The 15,516-nt window shown below is 39.3% G+C and overlaps 1 protein-coding gene across 1 annotated transcript in view; it reads left to right on the top strand.

Annotated features, from left to right (window-relative positions):
- Positions 1-14,916, top strand: part of CDCP1 (CUB domain containing protein 1) — a 46,893-nt gene extending 31,977 nt beyond the window's left edge. Inside the window, exons 5-9 of the mRNA XM_014602612.3 lie at positions 4,799-5,026; positions 5,302-5,682; positions 6,079-6,444; positions 9,696-9,777; positions 11,367-14,916. Coding sequence (XP_014458098.2) covers positions 4,799-5,026; positions 5,302-5,682; positions 6,079-6,444; positions 9,696-9,777; positions 11,367-11,853 — 1,544 coding nt within the window. The 3' untranslated portion in view covers positions 11,854-14,916. The remainder of the gene's footprint in view (positions 1-4,798; positions 5,027-5,301; positions 5,683-6,078; positions 6,445-9,695; positions 9,778-11,366) is intronic.
- The last annotated feature ends 600 nt before the right edge of the window (positions 14,917-15,516 follow it).

Here is a 15,516-nt window from a genome sequence, read left to right as displayed (position 1 = left end):
AGTTGGCAGTGAAGCTCAATCTAGACAAGGCAGAAGTGATATTAGATAGCTTGAAGAAAACATTGAGGGGCTAGACCAGGGGCGAGCAATTATTTTGGGCGGAGGGCCGCTTACTGCATTTTAGCAAGTCATTGAGGGCCACATGACAGGCAGCCGGGGGCAGATAAATATTAATTTTCTAAAATTTTTAGGGGCCTTGCGGGCTGGATAGAATAGCCTGGCGGGCCACATTTTGCCCACCCCTGGACTAGACTTAGACCTTTTTATGGGGCATCTCTGTTTAGCTGCTGTCAAGGCCATCTCATTGGCTTTCACTGGGCTTGCAGTGTGCAACTGGGAGTGCATGGGAAGGATATGAATTGGAAAGGTATGCAAATGTCTCTTTTGTAAAGAGCTGACAATTTACTCATAACCTACAGCAACTCAGAATTAGGTGATTAGAGGCTATAAAGTTATGCAACCTTGATAGGGTTTCAACTTTGTGTTGGCAGAAATTGGGAAAATAACATGACATTTTTCTGTCTGAAGTGAATCGGTGAGTTAAGAACAATTCCTAGTGAATAAGAGTCCAGATTTAAAAATTGTCACTTTGGAGCTAATTAGAGTCCCAGAGAGCCATCTCAGCAGGGAGCTGTACCTAGAAGTGACGCATCAGGGTAGAGACTGCAGCAGGTCAAAAGTGTCTTGTCTATTTGTAGATGTTGTTTTACTGTCTGGTCTGGCTCCACTTATGAGTGGTGAATTCTACTAAGGCCCCAGAGGAAATTTGTATTTAACAAATCACATTTGCTTACATTTAATGTACAATGCATCTTGGAATCCAGACAGAGTAAAAGCATTATACTTAGTTAATCAACTTTGTCTCTATCCATCTTTTACTGGACTGCAAAGTGGAATTTTAATATATTTATTGTCCAGCAGACAAGATAACCTAGAAAACCTGCTTATATTTACTTTATTTAAATTCAGATACAAGTTAAATAAGATTAGTGGATCTTCATAGATTTCACAAGTGATCTTTAGTTTTATATGCATGTAGTTTTGTCAGGGATTTGCTCCTTTTTCTCCCCACCCACTTCCCCCCTCAGGCCAGAGACATGCTCTCCTGCTCGGCATTTAGCTTAAAAATGCCTTACCAAATATAGTCCTTTAGCAGTCTCTCTAGGACTAAGCTCTTTGGCTGTCCTGTAACTTCATTAGGTTTCTCCTGCAGTCCTATGGTATGTGGCCTTCACTGCCATTAGTCTCTCTGGATCTTGAGCTGGCCTGCTTCCACCAGAGTAGCTGCCAGCCAAAATGACCCCTGAGTGCTCCTGGATATATTTTTTTAAATCCATATTTTGACTGCGTAGTGGCCAGTTGTCCAATTACCCTTTTCTTTCCCAGTCTTGAATGAGATCCATGGACCCCATCACAGATATATAAAACCTCCTTCAAAGGCTCCAACTACATTTTTCTCCCACCACTTAAGCCATATGGAAATTGCTTTGTTAACATAAAATTCTATTTGTATGGGACTGATTTGTAGACTTCAAATGCAGTTAAAAATACAGTGGTATCTGCACACTGAAGTGGCCCCAAGCCCTTAGATAAGTTCTTCTGTTATCTTTTGTGCTTACTGTTGTATCCCAGGGAAAAATAGCCATTTCCAACTGAAGCAATATCCCCCGATTTGGTACTACATTGAGACAGAAATTGCAAGCAGGACGTTCTCTGAGAGGGCCCACAGATTCTAGGACTGCTATCTACTCTGGATCCAAAATTGTCCAAATAGGCCGCAGATTCAGCCTTTCTGTACGCACGCAGCAGAGATTTTAGGGGAAGAAGTGGTGGGGGGTAGGGGGGGAATTCTGGTTATGATTTGGAGGAGATGGAAAGAAATTTATTTTGTAGCCACCTTTTTTTTTTCATTTGCACACTTTTTGATTGATTGAAGACTGGTGAAGCTAATGGGTTTTACTACCATTTGTTGAAAACATTCTGATAGAACAATTTTCAGCTTGAAAATGCTGATCTACACAATGGCAGTGTTTCACGGGAATGCGTTGGTTCCTTCAAAACTATCTGTGGAAAGCAAGTAAGCAGGCTGGGCTGGGCCACTTTCCTGTTGCTTGGTTCCCAGGCTCCCAGGAGGCTGGCAGGCAGGCTTTCTATCTGCTCTGTCTGGAATTCCGCAAAAAAATACCATTTCAGCTCTTTCAAAAGAGAACACTTCTAAAAATTCTGCATTGTGGCAAAACTTTGAATTGCCAGTTTTTTTGTTTTAATTTGGAACAAAAGTACTCAGTAATGCAAAAGTTTGTGCAGAGTAGAAATTCCAGTTCTTTCAGATCTCTAAGGTTTATAGAAGTGAGTGATAATTGTAAGTCTCTAATTATGGCTAGTCACTCACAGCGTTGTGTGTTTTTTAAATGTCAGATGTAAAGAAGTGGATTAGAAAAATAGAAGCCCTTTTTTAAACTACACAATTGTGATGACCTTTAAATAGGCTTGCAAATTTACCATATATGGCTGTTTTGCCCCCTTTGGGACCTTCTTGGGTATTTATTTAGCTGAGCTTGATGGACTCTGGGAAGCCAGACAACTTTTTTCGGCTCATTTTTCAACAAACTTAGAAATTACTTGTGAGTCTGAAGTGAAGGCAGCCTTACAGTAGATGAAAAGTCCTTAGTTCTCAGATTTTTTACCATATCAGATGGCTGGTATGGGACTGATAGAGCTGATAAAAAACCCCACAAAAAACGGAATATTTTAAGGAGTGTTGTTGGGGAAAGGAAAAGCTTTCCATTTTTAATGGATGGCCATTTACTATGACTTTTCTAAATTAGCTGTACTTTAAAACAACTTTTTTATCCTCTTTGGGCATCCTTGTTATTTGTCAGATTTGGCAAATGCATCCTATGAGTTGCCACACTTTCAGACTGGGTTCCCAAGCTGCAGTGGTCTGTTTACTAACCATGCTTTCGAAAAGGCACAAGTTGTTTTGGTGACACGGCCCCTGGGACATTCAAGACTCCCATGTGGTCCCAGGGCTGGGACCAGCCATTATAGCCCCCAGCCTTGGGACTGCACAGGGCTGGGGCTGACAGTCATTTATTTGATTGTTGTTCCCAGCCCAGGACCACACTGAAGTTATGAGCTGGCTCTGGTTACCTTGCTACATGTTCAATTTATGACAAGATGGAAACCAGCCACAAAAATGTTGCTCATCTTCTGTAGAATATGTGGCTGGGTTCATGTTTTGTTGCACCATTAGTTCCTTGAACATGTGGAAGAGTTAATATTTGTGACACAGTTAACAGGTTAATTCTAACATCTGCCTGAGGGTCTTTCCTTCAGGAGCTGGGATCAAGTAGGCAAATGCAGTGATTACCAAACAGACCGCTTTTTCAAAACAAAACATCATTCAGTTATCTATAGGAACAGAGAAAGCAGGAAATAAAAATGGCTAAGTCATAGAAGGGCTAGATACTCTGCTTGCCTAAAATTTAGCATTTCCTTGAGTTCCTTGTTACTCAAGTAGAACTCACTTATTCCAGGTGAACCCTTCCAGCTGGTTCTGGGGCTCAAGTTCTGTCTGTGTTTTCTGCAGTTCTGCTTCCCCTCCATTTCAGGGCTTAGACTTTTGAACTCCTCTAAATTTTGTTTCATTTTCCCTGTTTGGTTCCTCCCCACCCACCTTTTTACCAACCAGTCTGGTGATCAGAGAATAGCTGGGATAAACAATAAAAGTCTCTATTCCTTTTTTTAAGTTAACTGCTTATCTGAAGCCATTAACTCTGTCTGGTTCCTGGCCAGGTGCAAAACCACTCCAGACTGGTTTGACCCTAGTTATCAGTTAGCAAGCAACATACTAACTATGGATTAAACAGAGGGTCTGATAAGTGTAATAAAATACTGCAGCTGTCTCCCATGTTCTTATTATTCTGGATTTGTGCTTGTCTTTTTTAGAGGTTAAAATAAAAGCACATCCCAAACAGTTAATCACAGAAAAGAGCTTCCAGTCCTTTGTAAAAATTGGAACAATGTGTCTTGCTTTCAAAAGCTTATTTAACTCTATCCCACCCATACCGTACATCCAGTAAAAGAGATCACCCTAAAACATCCTTGCCTCTAACAGTATGATTATCATTTATGCTGAGTGACAGAGAGAACTCAATTTATCTAATTGGCTATACAGTAATGGTACTCTGTAGTTAGCAGCTTTCATCCACAGATGTCAGCCCTCTGTATATAAGTGAGAAATCAGGATCCCCATTTTACCCAAAGGAATGCAGAGAGAGACAGATCATGCAAGAAATCTCTCGGAATTGACCACAGAACCAGGATTACCTGCCTCAGTCTAGTATTCTGTCCACTGTTCTTTGTGGTGACATTCACACTGCTTTGTAGAAAATTTATTAGGCCACTTTGATAGATTTAAATTCACTAGGCCCTGTATATTGTTAGTGAGCTGTTTATATTACTATCTAACCTGATCAGAAGGAGCTAACATAATTTTAACCCTGTGGGATTGAAAAGATGTAAATGGACTTGAACTCTGTTCAAATAGGCTTGTTTACTCCATAAACTAGAACAGCAATGTGTTATCTGGATTTAGCAATTTAGTATCTAATGTCTAGATTTGTATTTCGTAAAATAGAGTAAAATAAATAAAGGGTTTTGTTTTTTTTAGCTGATGTAAAGGTAATTCCAATAGTTGTTTTACTTGGAGGGAGATAAGCAAAAGGAAGTTTTAAGATAGCCACATCTATCACAGCTGTGTTTTGATTTATTTTGTATCATTTTTTCATTTCAGATGTAACCTACTTCATTGACTTAAGCAAAGAGAGGAATCTCACTATGACTATCCTTCCAAATTTAATGCCCAGTGAGGGCCGTTTGGCTTTTGAGCCCGTATGCTTGATTTGTAAAGATCCTAGAACCTGTGACCATAATCTGACTTTAACGTCTGGCACTGTACACAGAATTTCCTTCCTGTGCAATGACTTGCAGCGTCTGAAGATCACAGCTGAAAAAACCATAGGTATGACAAAATTGTCTTGTCTTGTTACTTGAAGAACAGGATTAGCATACCTTAAGAAGAGTTTTATGTAATCTCATCTCCCCCAGTGTTCAACTAAAGACTCACACTTTTAAATCCTATTTTTTATTTGTACTTTAAATGCAGATTGCCTTGAAAACAAGAGAGGTGTGTGTGTGTATGCAAAATTAACTACTGTGCTTCATGGGGAAACTTCGTTTCCATAGTTTCTTATTCTCTGTAAAGAATTTATCTGTAATTTGTGTCTTTGACTACAGCCTGTTGGGATATCAGATTCTGCCATAGGAAATCGTACGCCCTCACTGTTCCTACATCCATTGCCCAGCTGCCAATCCGACTTGATAAGTTTGTTTGGAAGCTGTTGGCTCCAGAAGAGATCAATGTGGAAATAGTATCTCCATCCTTGAAGCTACAGCAACATGTCTCAGAGCTGAAGTGCAATGCAAGCTATAGTTATGGTATCGTCAGTACAACTCAGAGGAAGGAGTTAAACCTTGGGGTTTTCTGTCCTGGGGGAGCGATTGAAAAGATTCAGATGAGAGACAATATCACCATCACCTTCAGAACATTTGGCAAAAGATTCCTCAATGAGTCTGTTAATCAGGATCTGAAAATGTCTTTTGTGCCATTTATTAAAGGTAAGAAAGTAATCTATTCTCTCACCTCATTTCCCACATCCTTTAATAAGTAGTAATGAGTTAAAATTCCCAGGCCCTGATCCTGATAATCATTACTTGGGTAGAGCTTTTGAATCACTGAGGAACTTTTCCCTCTGTAAGTCTGAATGAAAACTTTGGTCTCAGGGTTGTGGTTAGGGAGCTCCTGGGAAGATGTGGTGAATGAAATATACAGATACAATAACTGATATGCATTTATTGGTAAAAAGCAGTCTCACTTCCCGTTGTTAGTTGCTGGCTGTTAGTGACACATGTTTCATTTTAGCAAAGAGCGGCCAAGTCATGTAATATGCATAAAGAGAAAGCTGAGAGCACTAGCCACGCTGTATATGTTCTCTATCTTTTGCTTTACTACAGAGGAATGCATTTTCACTGTGACCCCAGACCCAGAAGATAAGGTCTACTTACAGACCCCTAACTGGTATGATGGTCTACCTCCTCATGTCACTGTCTCCTGGAATATTACGGTCCCCAGAAAGCAAGCTGCCCACCTCACATTCTCCAAGGACCGAATGGGTATTGCTTGTGAGACAGGGCGTGCCTATGTGAACATAAAGGAGCAGAAACCAAGGGCTGAAGAAATTGTGCGCCGTGAAGATGAGCCACTGCCTGAGCCCCTAGACATGTACCATCACTTCTGGGTAAACATCTCTAACTGTAAACCAGTGGATAAGAAGCTGTTAAGCCTGCAGTTTAGGGTGACTTTTATGCAGAGGAAGACAGGTGAGTTCCTACAGGTTGGTTTGATTTCTTCCCCTCTCCTCCTTCTGTACCAGGAAGCAATAACACACTTCAGTCTGAATACAGAGATATTACATTGAAGTACTCATATGCTATTTTTGGTTTACCAAGATTTTATACTCTACTGCTTTCCAGCAGCTCCACAACACTGCAGATCTTCCGATTTGCAGCATATGGCCTCAGCTCCCTTAACTCAGTCCAAGGTTCCCTTCATCTTTTTACATTCTTGCTTGTATGTTGAGTAGGTATATGGTCTTGGGGTGTAATGGTCAAATGAAGCAGAAGAATTATAAGACAATGTTTGTACATTAACTGAATTGGAGAATTTACCTGATGAATAAGTTCCAACATGTTTACAGACTAATCTGTATTTCTGACATTATATTGGACAGAATTTATGACTGCATTTTACAATTATTAGATATGTAGTTGATATTAGATATTTAAAAGCAAAATATTAGTTGATATTAGACATTTAAAAGCAAAAGAGCTTTTGTTCTCTTAGGAAAACAAAAGAGGTTGTTCTCTTAGGGGAAGATGGGTAAAAGGTCTGTCCATAGCAGAGTTGCAGAAAGATATTTGAAGTATTGGACTCAAAGTCTGAACCTTGCAATTTGAATGCACTAGCTTTGGGTCTCTATACAGGTCTTTGCTATGGGACATCAGAGATTCAGGCCTAAAGTACAGAATCCACCATGCAGATGTGTTAAATCTTCTGCATCTTACAGCTGTTTAAACTTTCACTACTTACGCTTGGTACATAATTACTAAATGTGTTAAGCAAAGTTAGCAAAGGTTTAAAAAAGAATAACATAAACAATTGCTTAGGAATGGTTTAAAATTTCATTGTATCCCTCATTTTATTGGTATTCCCATCCATCCTGCCTACCTCCGCCCCAACTCCAGTTTAGCTGTAGGCTGTCTGCTTAAGCCCCGATTCAGAAGATAGATTCTTACCTATACATGCATCTGGTTACAGGAGTGGGACTTTACTATTTTAGATGTAAACTTACCTTCTTATGCTAGGTCTTTTACAACTGTGAGCCTTAGTACCTTATAAATAACAAGGGCACATTTTTAATTGTACATAATGTGTGAGCTGTCTTTTTAAGGAACATCGGTGTAAAGAGTGAGGAAGTTGTTGTTTAGTGTTAACCGATACAAATTTACAAATTGGAAGTAATATTAGTCATAAGATCCCTGCACTCTGAACCACAGGTATCTCAGAAACCCTTGATAACCATAGACAAATAATTCTGAAGGGGGTTCTTTTTTTGTTTGCTTGTCTCTTAATCCATCAAAAATTGTCTAGATTTTTTTTGTTCTGGGTACCCTAATTTTCCCTTTAACTTAATTCTTCATAAATTAAAATAAGATGTTCACCATGTTTGTGAGCCAGGGGACAATTTCTTGTACAGCCAGATCAGGAAATGACTTGAAAGCATCTAGTCCTCTAAGTAATCCCTAACCTGTTCTGCCATTACTTTAGGCTGTTTGTCTTCTTCCCTGCCTTTGCTACTAACTTCTGGTAGCTGCCTCTATCTGTGAAGCCTGATGTAAAAAAAAGGCATTAAATACTTCAACCTTCTATGCATCATCCGTAACTAGATTGCTGCCTCCTTTCTGTAAGGAACTTCTAGTATCTCTTGTCTGCCTTCTACTTTTGACATTCTTTTAGGATCCCTTTTTATTGCCTTTTATGTTCCTTGCCAGCTGTATCTCAAATTTGCCTTCCTAGTTTGCTCCTACCATGCCTGTGCAATATTCTTATACTCTTCTATAATACTGTGACCAATTTTTTCTTTGACGATGCTGCTACCTAGGCAGGGGTGGTCTCCTACTGCATTTCCCATTCTTCCATTGCCTGGGATAATTCGTTCCTGTGCCCATAAGAGGGCTTCCTTAAAGTACAGCCAACTTTCCTTGAGTCTTTATCCTCTCAGACTTGCCTCCTAGGGGGTCCTACCCACCAGTTTCCTGAGTTTGCTGAAGTCTGCTTTCCTAAAGTCCAGTGCCTTTATTCTGCTGCTTTCCTTCCTTCTTCCCCATAGGATCTTGCACTCTATCATTTTGTGGTCACTGTCACATGACAGCATGTGGAAGCTGCTGCTGCCACCCACCACCCTATGCTGTCGCTGCTCTGTGTGTGGCTACTGCCACCCTCCCCCGTTCCACATCCGGCAACGCACCAAACCCCTTTCCCTGCTCCACTCGTGTCCAGCTGTGCATGCACCCCCACATGTCTGACTGCTGGGGGTACACATTAAAAAAGGTTTAAAACCCCTGTTCTAGATGAAAGACATGCAAGGTACTATAACTGTTACTGTTAAAATACTCTCCAAGCTAGAAATGAGGTTTTCAACATATTGAATAAAAAAGTTTTCTACATATTTTAAGGAGACATTAGGATGGGCAGAGCTTGAAGTGTCCAAAGCAGTATGCTCAAGCAGAATAGCCAAGCTAGATCATAGTCCTGTGAGCTGTTCTACTGTACTTAATAGATTATCATGTAAGTAAGGGCTGCTGCGATAACAACGTTGCTTGATCAGGTCCTCGGTCATTAAACAGGTCTGTGACCTTAGGAGTAGAAAATGCTGCTTAACTTTCTTGTGCCTTCTGGGCATGCTGGCTTTTAAATATATCTTTAAATACATTGTGAAAAAAAAATTAGTGTCCTCTTACTTTTACAGCTAGTTGCCACATTGTTCAGGTAATACATTGTCCTTCACTCTAGAAGAGACTCATTTAAGAGTCTTTAATTTGCTTGCTTGTTTTTAATTAAAATAGACTATTCTCACAGACTGCTAACCTTAAGCTATGTCCATCTGGTAAGCTTGCTGTTTCTGGTGGTACAGCTTTCACCAAACACTCTTGCCTACCCCACACCAGTGATGGACTAATTTGCACAGCTAAACATCAGTGCCACTCAGCTTACCCAGAAGGTAATTAGCCTACCCACACAGCCATTGCTATGCTGCTTCCATTTTAGGTGGCAACTTAGCTCCTTTCCACCTTAACTCTTGCCCCTTCTTCATGCCTCTGGATGATTGGATGGGGGAAGTATGTGACATGTACAAGGCAAGTTTAGCAGCAAAGGAGCTATCACTTCTCTACCCAGAGCTAGCACATTGGGTAGCAGTGAAATGACTCCATCTGGCAGCTGGTTTTCAGGAGAAGGAGACTGTCTCACCTCACTGATTTGTTTTATTTCTCTCTCTCCTTTCTTTTTATAGATTTGGTGGTGATAATTGCTGCAGTGGTGGGGGCTGGACTACTCATAGCCATTGGATTCATCATCTGCTGCATTAGGAAGAAGTATGTTCCTTACTTGAGATACTGTGTTAGACACATTTTAAAAAAGAGTTTTTTGTATGGGTCCAATCCTTATTTCTTGCATTAGATAGATAGTTGATCCATGAGGGGGGTCTGGGATAAACAGTGGGACATGGAGGGCAGGCAAGTACAACAGATTGTCAAACAAAAAAACAGAGGGAGATGGAGAGAGACTCCTGTACTAATGCTGTTGCAATGTATCGTTGTAAATAACTTCTTACAAGGTGCTTTTTCAGTAGCATTGGTCTCAGTTTTTTGTGCGATTTCACCAAAAATAAGTATCAGCTGAATTTCATTAGAAGTGGTCAAGTTAATTTAGCTGTTCTCTCTGAAAATTCTATACAGTCATTTTTCAAACAAGCTTCCCTGTTTTGCTTCTGATACATCATATAAATTATGAAATAATTGGATTGGTTTGTGCATCACTACTTTGAATAGCGTGCAAGAACAGAATTGATTTCCTAATCCTGGATTTAAGGAAGTTACATTCTGATGAGTCAGTACTGTTAGGTTACTGCATAGTTATAGAGGGCTGTTGCCTACAGGCAAAACAAACTGGAGGCATCTTCAATATGCAGTGAGAAGAAGGTGGAATGTACAGGAGCCAGATTCAGCAACATCCAGCTAGCTTCTATGCCAGCTCCATAGCAAATTCTCTTTGGTTTGGCAGAACCCGGCTGAGCATTTTTAGCTAAAATTTGAGCTCTTTGGGTAGCGAAAATACTCATAACTTCATTCAAACGAGCATTCTTATTAGAGTCAGGGAAGTAGCACATGCACATTCAGTGTTCAGAGATGCGTGTCCTAAATTTGGTGAAACTGTCAAGAAGTTGTGCTGCACAATGACTACAGTTGTGCAAAAGCTTTTCACTTGAAGCAAAACTAGATAATTTGTGGGCTTCTTCATTAGTTTGACCTTGGGCATAAAGTTCAGGGCATTTTACCTTTTTATAGCAAAGTTTTATTCCTCTAAACTCCCTTGCTACCTGCAAATGCTCCTCTGCCCTGTTGAGAAAATACTTGGAATTTTAGGCTTGAAGGACACACAACTTCAAAAAACCCTCCCCAAGGAAACTTTGTGCCTAGGGGTCTACCCGCATTTGCAAGGAAAATAATTTTTTTAACTTGTCAACTAGATCCCTGCTGTTTGCTTATCTCAAACATTAGGCCAGATTTTGTAATGGCTTGATAAGTCTTTAACTGCCATTGATGTCTGAGTGAAATGGGCCTCACATGCTGTAGGATCAAATTCACTGTGGACTACTAGCATTTCCATTACAAACCTCAAGATGGATGCCATTGGGATTACTAAAACTCTAATAGAACTAAATATCATGTCTAATGCTATTTGATGCTCTGTTATACACAAGATATTGTTCTCTGCTGCTGTGTATACAGTGACTTCTAAGAGAGGCTGAGTTATGGTACTTCTAGTATTTAATATTGAGAGTACAGAGCCTACAATCTATATGATTTGGCTAGCAACAAATGATTCCCAATGTAGAGTTTAAATGCACAAGCAGTGTACTATTCGTAGTGTTTCTCATGCACTAATCTTGCCTTTATATCAGGAAGAAGAAAAACCAGAATCCTGCAGTGGGGGTGTACAATGCCAATGTGGGGGTGTACACTGCCAATGTGGGGGTGTACAATGCCAACATTAATACTCGAATGCCTGGAAAACAGGCCTTTTTCAGAAAGAGGAGGGAAGACAACAACTCCCATGTTTACGCAGTCATTGATGAAGCCATGGTCTATGGACACTTGCTGAAGGAATCCAAGGGATCAGTTGATCCAGAAGTAGATGTGTACCGGCCTTTTGATGGACCCATTGGTGATGTACCACCTACCCCACCTCCTCTGTCTTTCAGGAAAGAGGCTAAGGTGTCTGATGCACAGGACCTTCCGTCCTTGACACTGACAGACACTGAAATCTACACTTTTGCACACCATAAGCCAGAGGACTCCCAAAGTAATGGAGACACAAATTCAAAGAGTAATGGAGACATGAGCATGTCCTTGCTGGAAAATAAGGAACAGGAAGGGTCTATGGAATAACATGTACAAAAACATGCGACTAGTGTGGAAATGGGAGAAGAAAACTCTATGAAAGGAAGTGCTCTCTTGTATGCTATAGAGGGAGGAAAAACAGAAGAGGAGACTTTTCAGCATGTTTTGACATGGGATATATATATTTTAAAACCTCAACTGATTGTTTTCAATTTTGAATGAACGTTTAGCAAACCTAGCAATAGTGTATGCTATTCATGAATGTAGGTGCTCCTCTTTTGGAAACAGCAAAGATATACCTTTTCTTTTCCTGTAAAGCCATGGATTATTATAAGAGATGGATTATTAGAAGCACAGGAAATGATTTTTGCTGAGAAATGGAACTAGGAGACAAAAAATGCTTCCTGAATGTCTTTGATGTTGGAAGATTGTGGCCCACACCACTGACTCAAGCAGCTCTGAAGTATTGGGATGTTCTTATTGAAAGTTGGCTCATTTCCCTAATGTCTGAGCCTAGGAGGGCATAATGTATGGCATTTCCTTCACCTCTGTCTCCCAAATTAGCCAAAGCAGCTTATTTGTATAAGTAACTGAAAAGCAGCATATGCAGCTACCCTGTGGTTTGCCCATGGACATTATTGTGGGTTTCTGCTCTTGTGGTCCAGAACCAGGGGTATAATTTTCTCATCTTCCAGTAAGTGGTAAACCATTTTGGTAATATTGTGTACGTCAACAGTGGAGATCACCTATTTGCCTTACTTTTTGCAAAACCAGTAATTTTTGAGAGCATAAAAACTCCCACTCAGAAGTCAATGGAATTTTTATCTTCCTATCTGTCATGTTCTTAGTCCTACTACTAACAGAGGATGCTATGAAGAAATAATCATGGGGCAAGTCTTTGTGTTTGACTTGCAAGAGTTGTTTACTTTTTTGACTTCCGTAGATAAAGTGAAAAAATGTGTTCCACTTAGAACATGTAGTCATGTTGGGTGCACAGGTATAGGTGAACCTGCAGAGATTATCTAGATATTTATTACAACTTTAGGTTGGGATTTTCAAAAGCGTTTAAGTGGCATAGGAGCATAGCTCTTGTTAACTTCCAATGGAACTTGTGTTCAAAAGCCATTTTAGGTGTTGCTTTTGACAGCCTCACACTACAAAATTAATAGAATTGAATTTGAAAAACCTTGGTCAGCCTGCACTTTAGTGGATATACAATTTAAAACCATAGCCAGATTTATAGAATTAAGGATTCACAAAACAAACCTGCAACTGCCTTCTTAATTTACATATGCAGCTTTCAAAATTCCACGCGAGAGTCAGGTATTTTCACACAGTCAGAAGTTTACCCATTAACACATAAAAGTGCCTAACTTGTCTGCCTATACAGTTACTTTGGTTGCTTGTGCCCTTTTGCACATGGCTCTGGACTTGACAATTTGAAGATCTAGTTCTACATGTCTGCCATGAGCTATCACTGGTATAGCAATATTAGAAGTATGGCATAATTAATAGAATAAATGTTATAACTTGCTGACAGTAACTTTTATGCAATAAGCAATCATAATAGTCTCAGGCTGAAGTCCTGGTCTCATTGGATGAGGACTTTAATTAGACAAAGATTCCACCATTTGTTTTAAATGTTTTTGCATCCTAATTACCAGTAGCCATTCATTCTACTTGAACCAGTAGCACTTTCATACAAATGCCATACATGAAGTAATTTCCCTGCAAAATTGCAAGTAACAGATTGTGAGAAACGTCAGCTGAGTGTGTCTTTATTTATGTACTAAAGATGTTCTGCTCATCTTTAGCACTGTCAATGGAGAAATGTGCTTGTTTATATCCCTCTCTACTTGTATATTGAGACACCAGGGTATTTTAATGCCATTTGAAAATTTCCTCTTTGGTCTTTAATTCCCAAAATAGCTATGGTTATTTTTGTCAGACAACTGGATTTCTACCATCTTTTTTTATCAGTGCAGTTTAATAATTCTGTCTCCACCTGGACAACATTACTTGATCTGTCTCCTTTTTTGCTGGGGGGAAATGTTGAATGATTTTTTTTTTAATATACAAATATGCAAAGCCATATCATCACCTGCCTGTAAATCTTTGCAATTTATTAGGCAAGATCCTGTAGTTTGTACTTTGGGTAACAAACTGCAAAGTATGCAGTATAGGCCAATTTTTTCTTTCCAGCTTTTTGCCAGTGAGCCATCTGGTTTTTATTTAACATTTTAACTAAATTTTTGGTACAAAATTAATGTTGAAATGTGTTTAAACTTCTTTCTTAAACTGAGGTTTATTTATTTTCACTTAATTTATTTTGCTGCATATAAAGACTGGGAATAAAAACATTGCCCTGATTTTTTTATTATTTGGTAGGTTTAAATTTCAGTTAAAAAATATAATAAAGAGAATTACATTTTGAGCCTGGATGAGTTACCAGTGCATTTTTTTTTTTTCCTTTGGTAAATTTAATTTGCAAAGTAGCTAGGGTGGAGCTAAATGATGAAAACTTCAGAATGTCTTTGATCATTCTTGAATGATCATCTGGGTACTTCAGAACTTAGCATACAGCTGCAGTTCTGCTAATTTCTGGCATCAGCTGTCTTCACATCAGCAAATCACACAGGAATGAATTTGACACTTCAGAGTACACTAACACAGCTAATAGTGCATATAAGTTGCACTCAACAGCGGTTTCCTGCAAGATAATAGATGTTGATTTCTGGGACAAGTTCCCTTTCCTAAGGGGAAAAAAATATCACATCAGCTAGCACATAAGTCCAGTCTTCATACTTCATGCTGGCAAAACTACTGTTGTTGGGAGCATTCTTTACAGAGACAAGATTAGATCAGCTCTGAGTATTTTTATATTTGACAGCCATATAGCAAAGAGAGACTCTCATAGAATAAGAGTGTATTGCTTTGGAACCCTGCTAACTTATTTGTTGACTGTACATATCACATTTTTCTTTTACCCTTGTACCCCATTAAATTCCTTTTGTAAAAAAAAGTGTTTCGATATGTGTTCATAGTCTATATTCTTCTGTATTATGTTTTTTAATTTTTATATGCGACTGAATAAATGATCCATTTTCTTGGCGGGGTGTTTGTAATTATTTAGCCCAAATTGACAGAGGCCCTGAGTTACAATGCAGCTGCTTTTGTGAGAATAGCACAAAAATACACCTCACTTCACATATTTGATCCCAAACTGGTCCTTATTAAAATACATATGCAACTTTAAAAAAAATAAAGTGCATGATATTTGTATTCATAGCTGCTTTCTTGTTTTAGTTTGAAGTAAATGTCATGCACATGAGGAAAAAAACAGTTAAAAATCCCTGGAAATAAGCTGCAGTTCTGCTGTGGATGAGCAGTGGCAATCAAAGCTTCCCACATCACTCCGATGATGGGCCTCAACTGATAATGAGACACACTCCAAGTATATGAGAGATGCTGAATTGGTAAGGGCTGACTGGATAGATCTCCTCTGAAATGTTACATTTCTTATGAATTAAAATGTAGATTCTGGAGCTGGAGTAAAATTGCTGTACCTCACAGGCCCTGGTTACTACCAGCCTGTGATGCTTCTGAACCTGTGGTGTCTATCAAAAAAGAAAATGTTGATTTCTGGGCAGATATGCAATTGTTCCTCATTTTTGCAAAGAAAATGCACCAGGATGGTTGTGTGGCTGTAAG

This window comes from Alligator mississippiensis, chromosome 5 (assembly GCF_030867095.1).
Source record: "Alligator mississippiensis isolate rAllMis1 chromosome 5, rAllMis1, whole genome shotgun sequence".
In the NCBI taxonomy this organism is placed as follows: domain Eukaryota; kingdom Metazoa; phylum Chordata; order Crocodylia; family Alligatoridae; genus Alligator; species Alligator mississippiensis.
The sequence above is the reverse complement of the archived record's forward strand: the minus strand, read 5'-3'. Positions and strand labels throughout refer to the sequence as shown.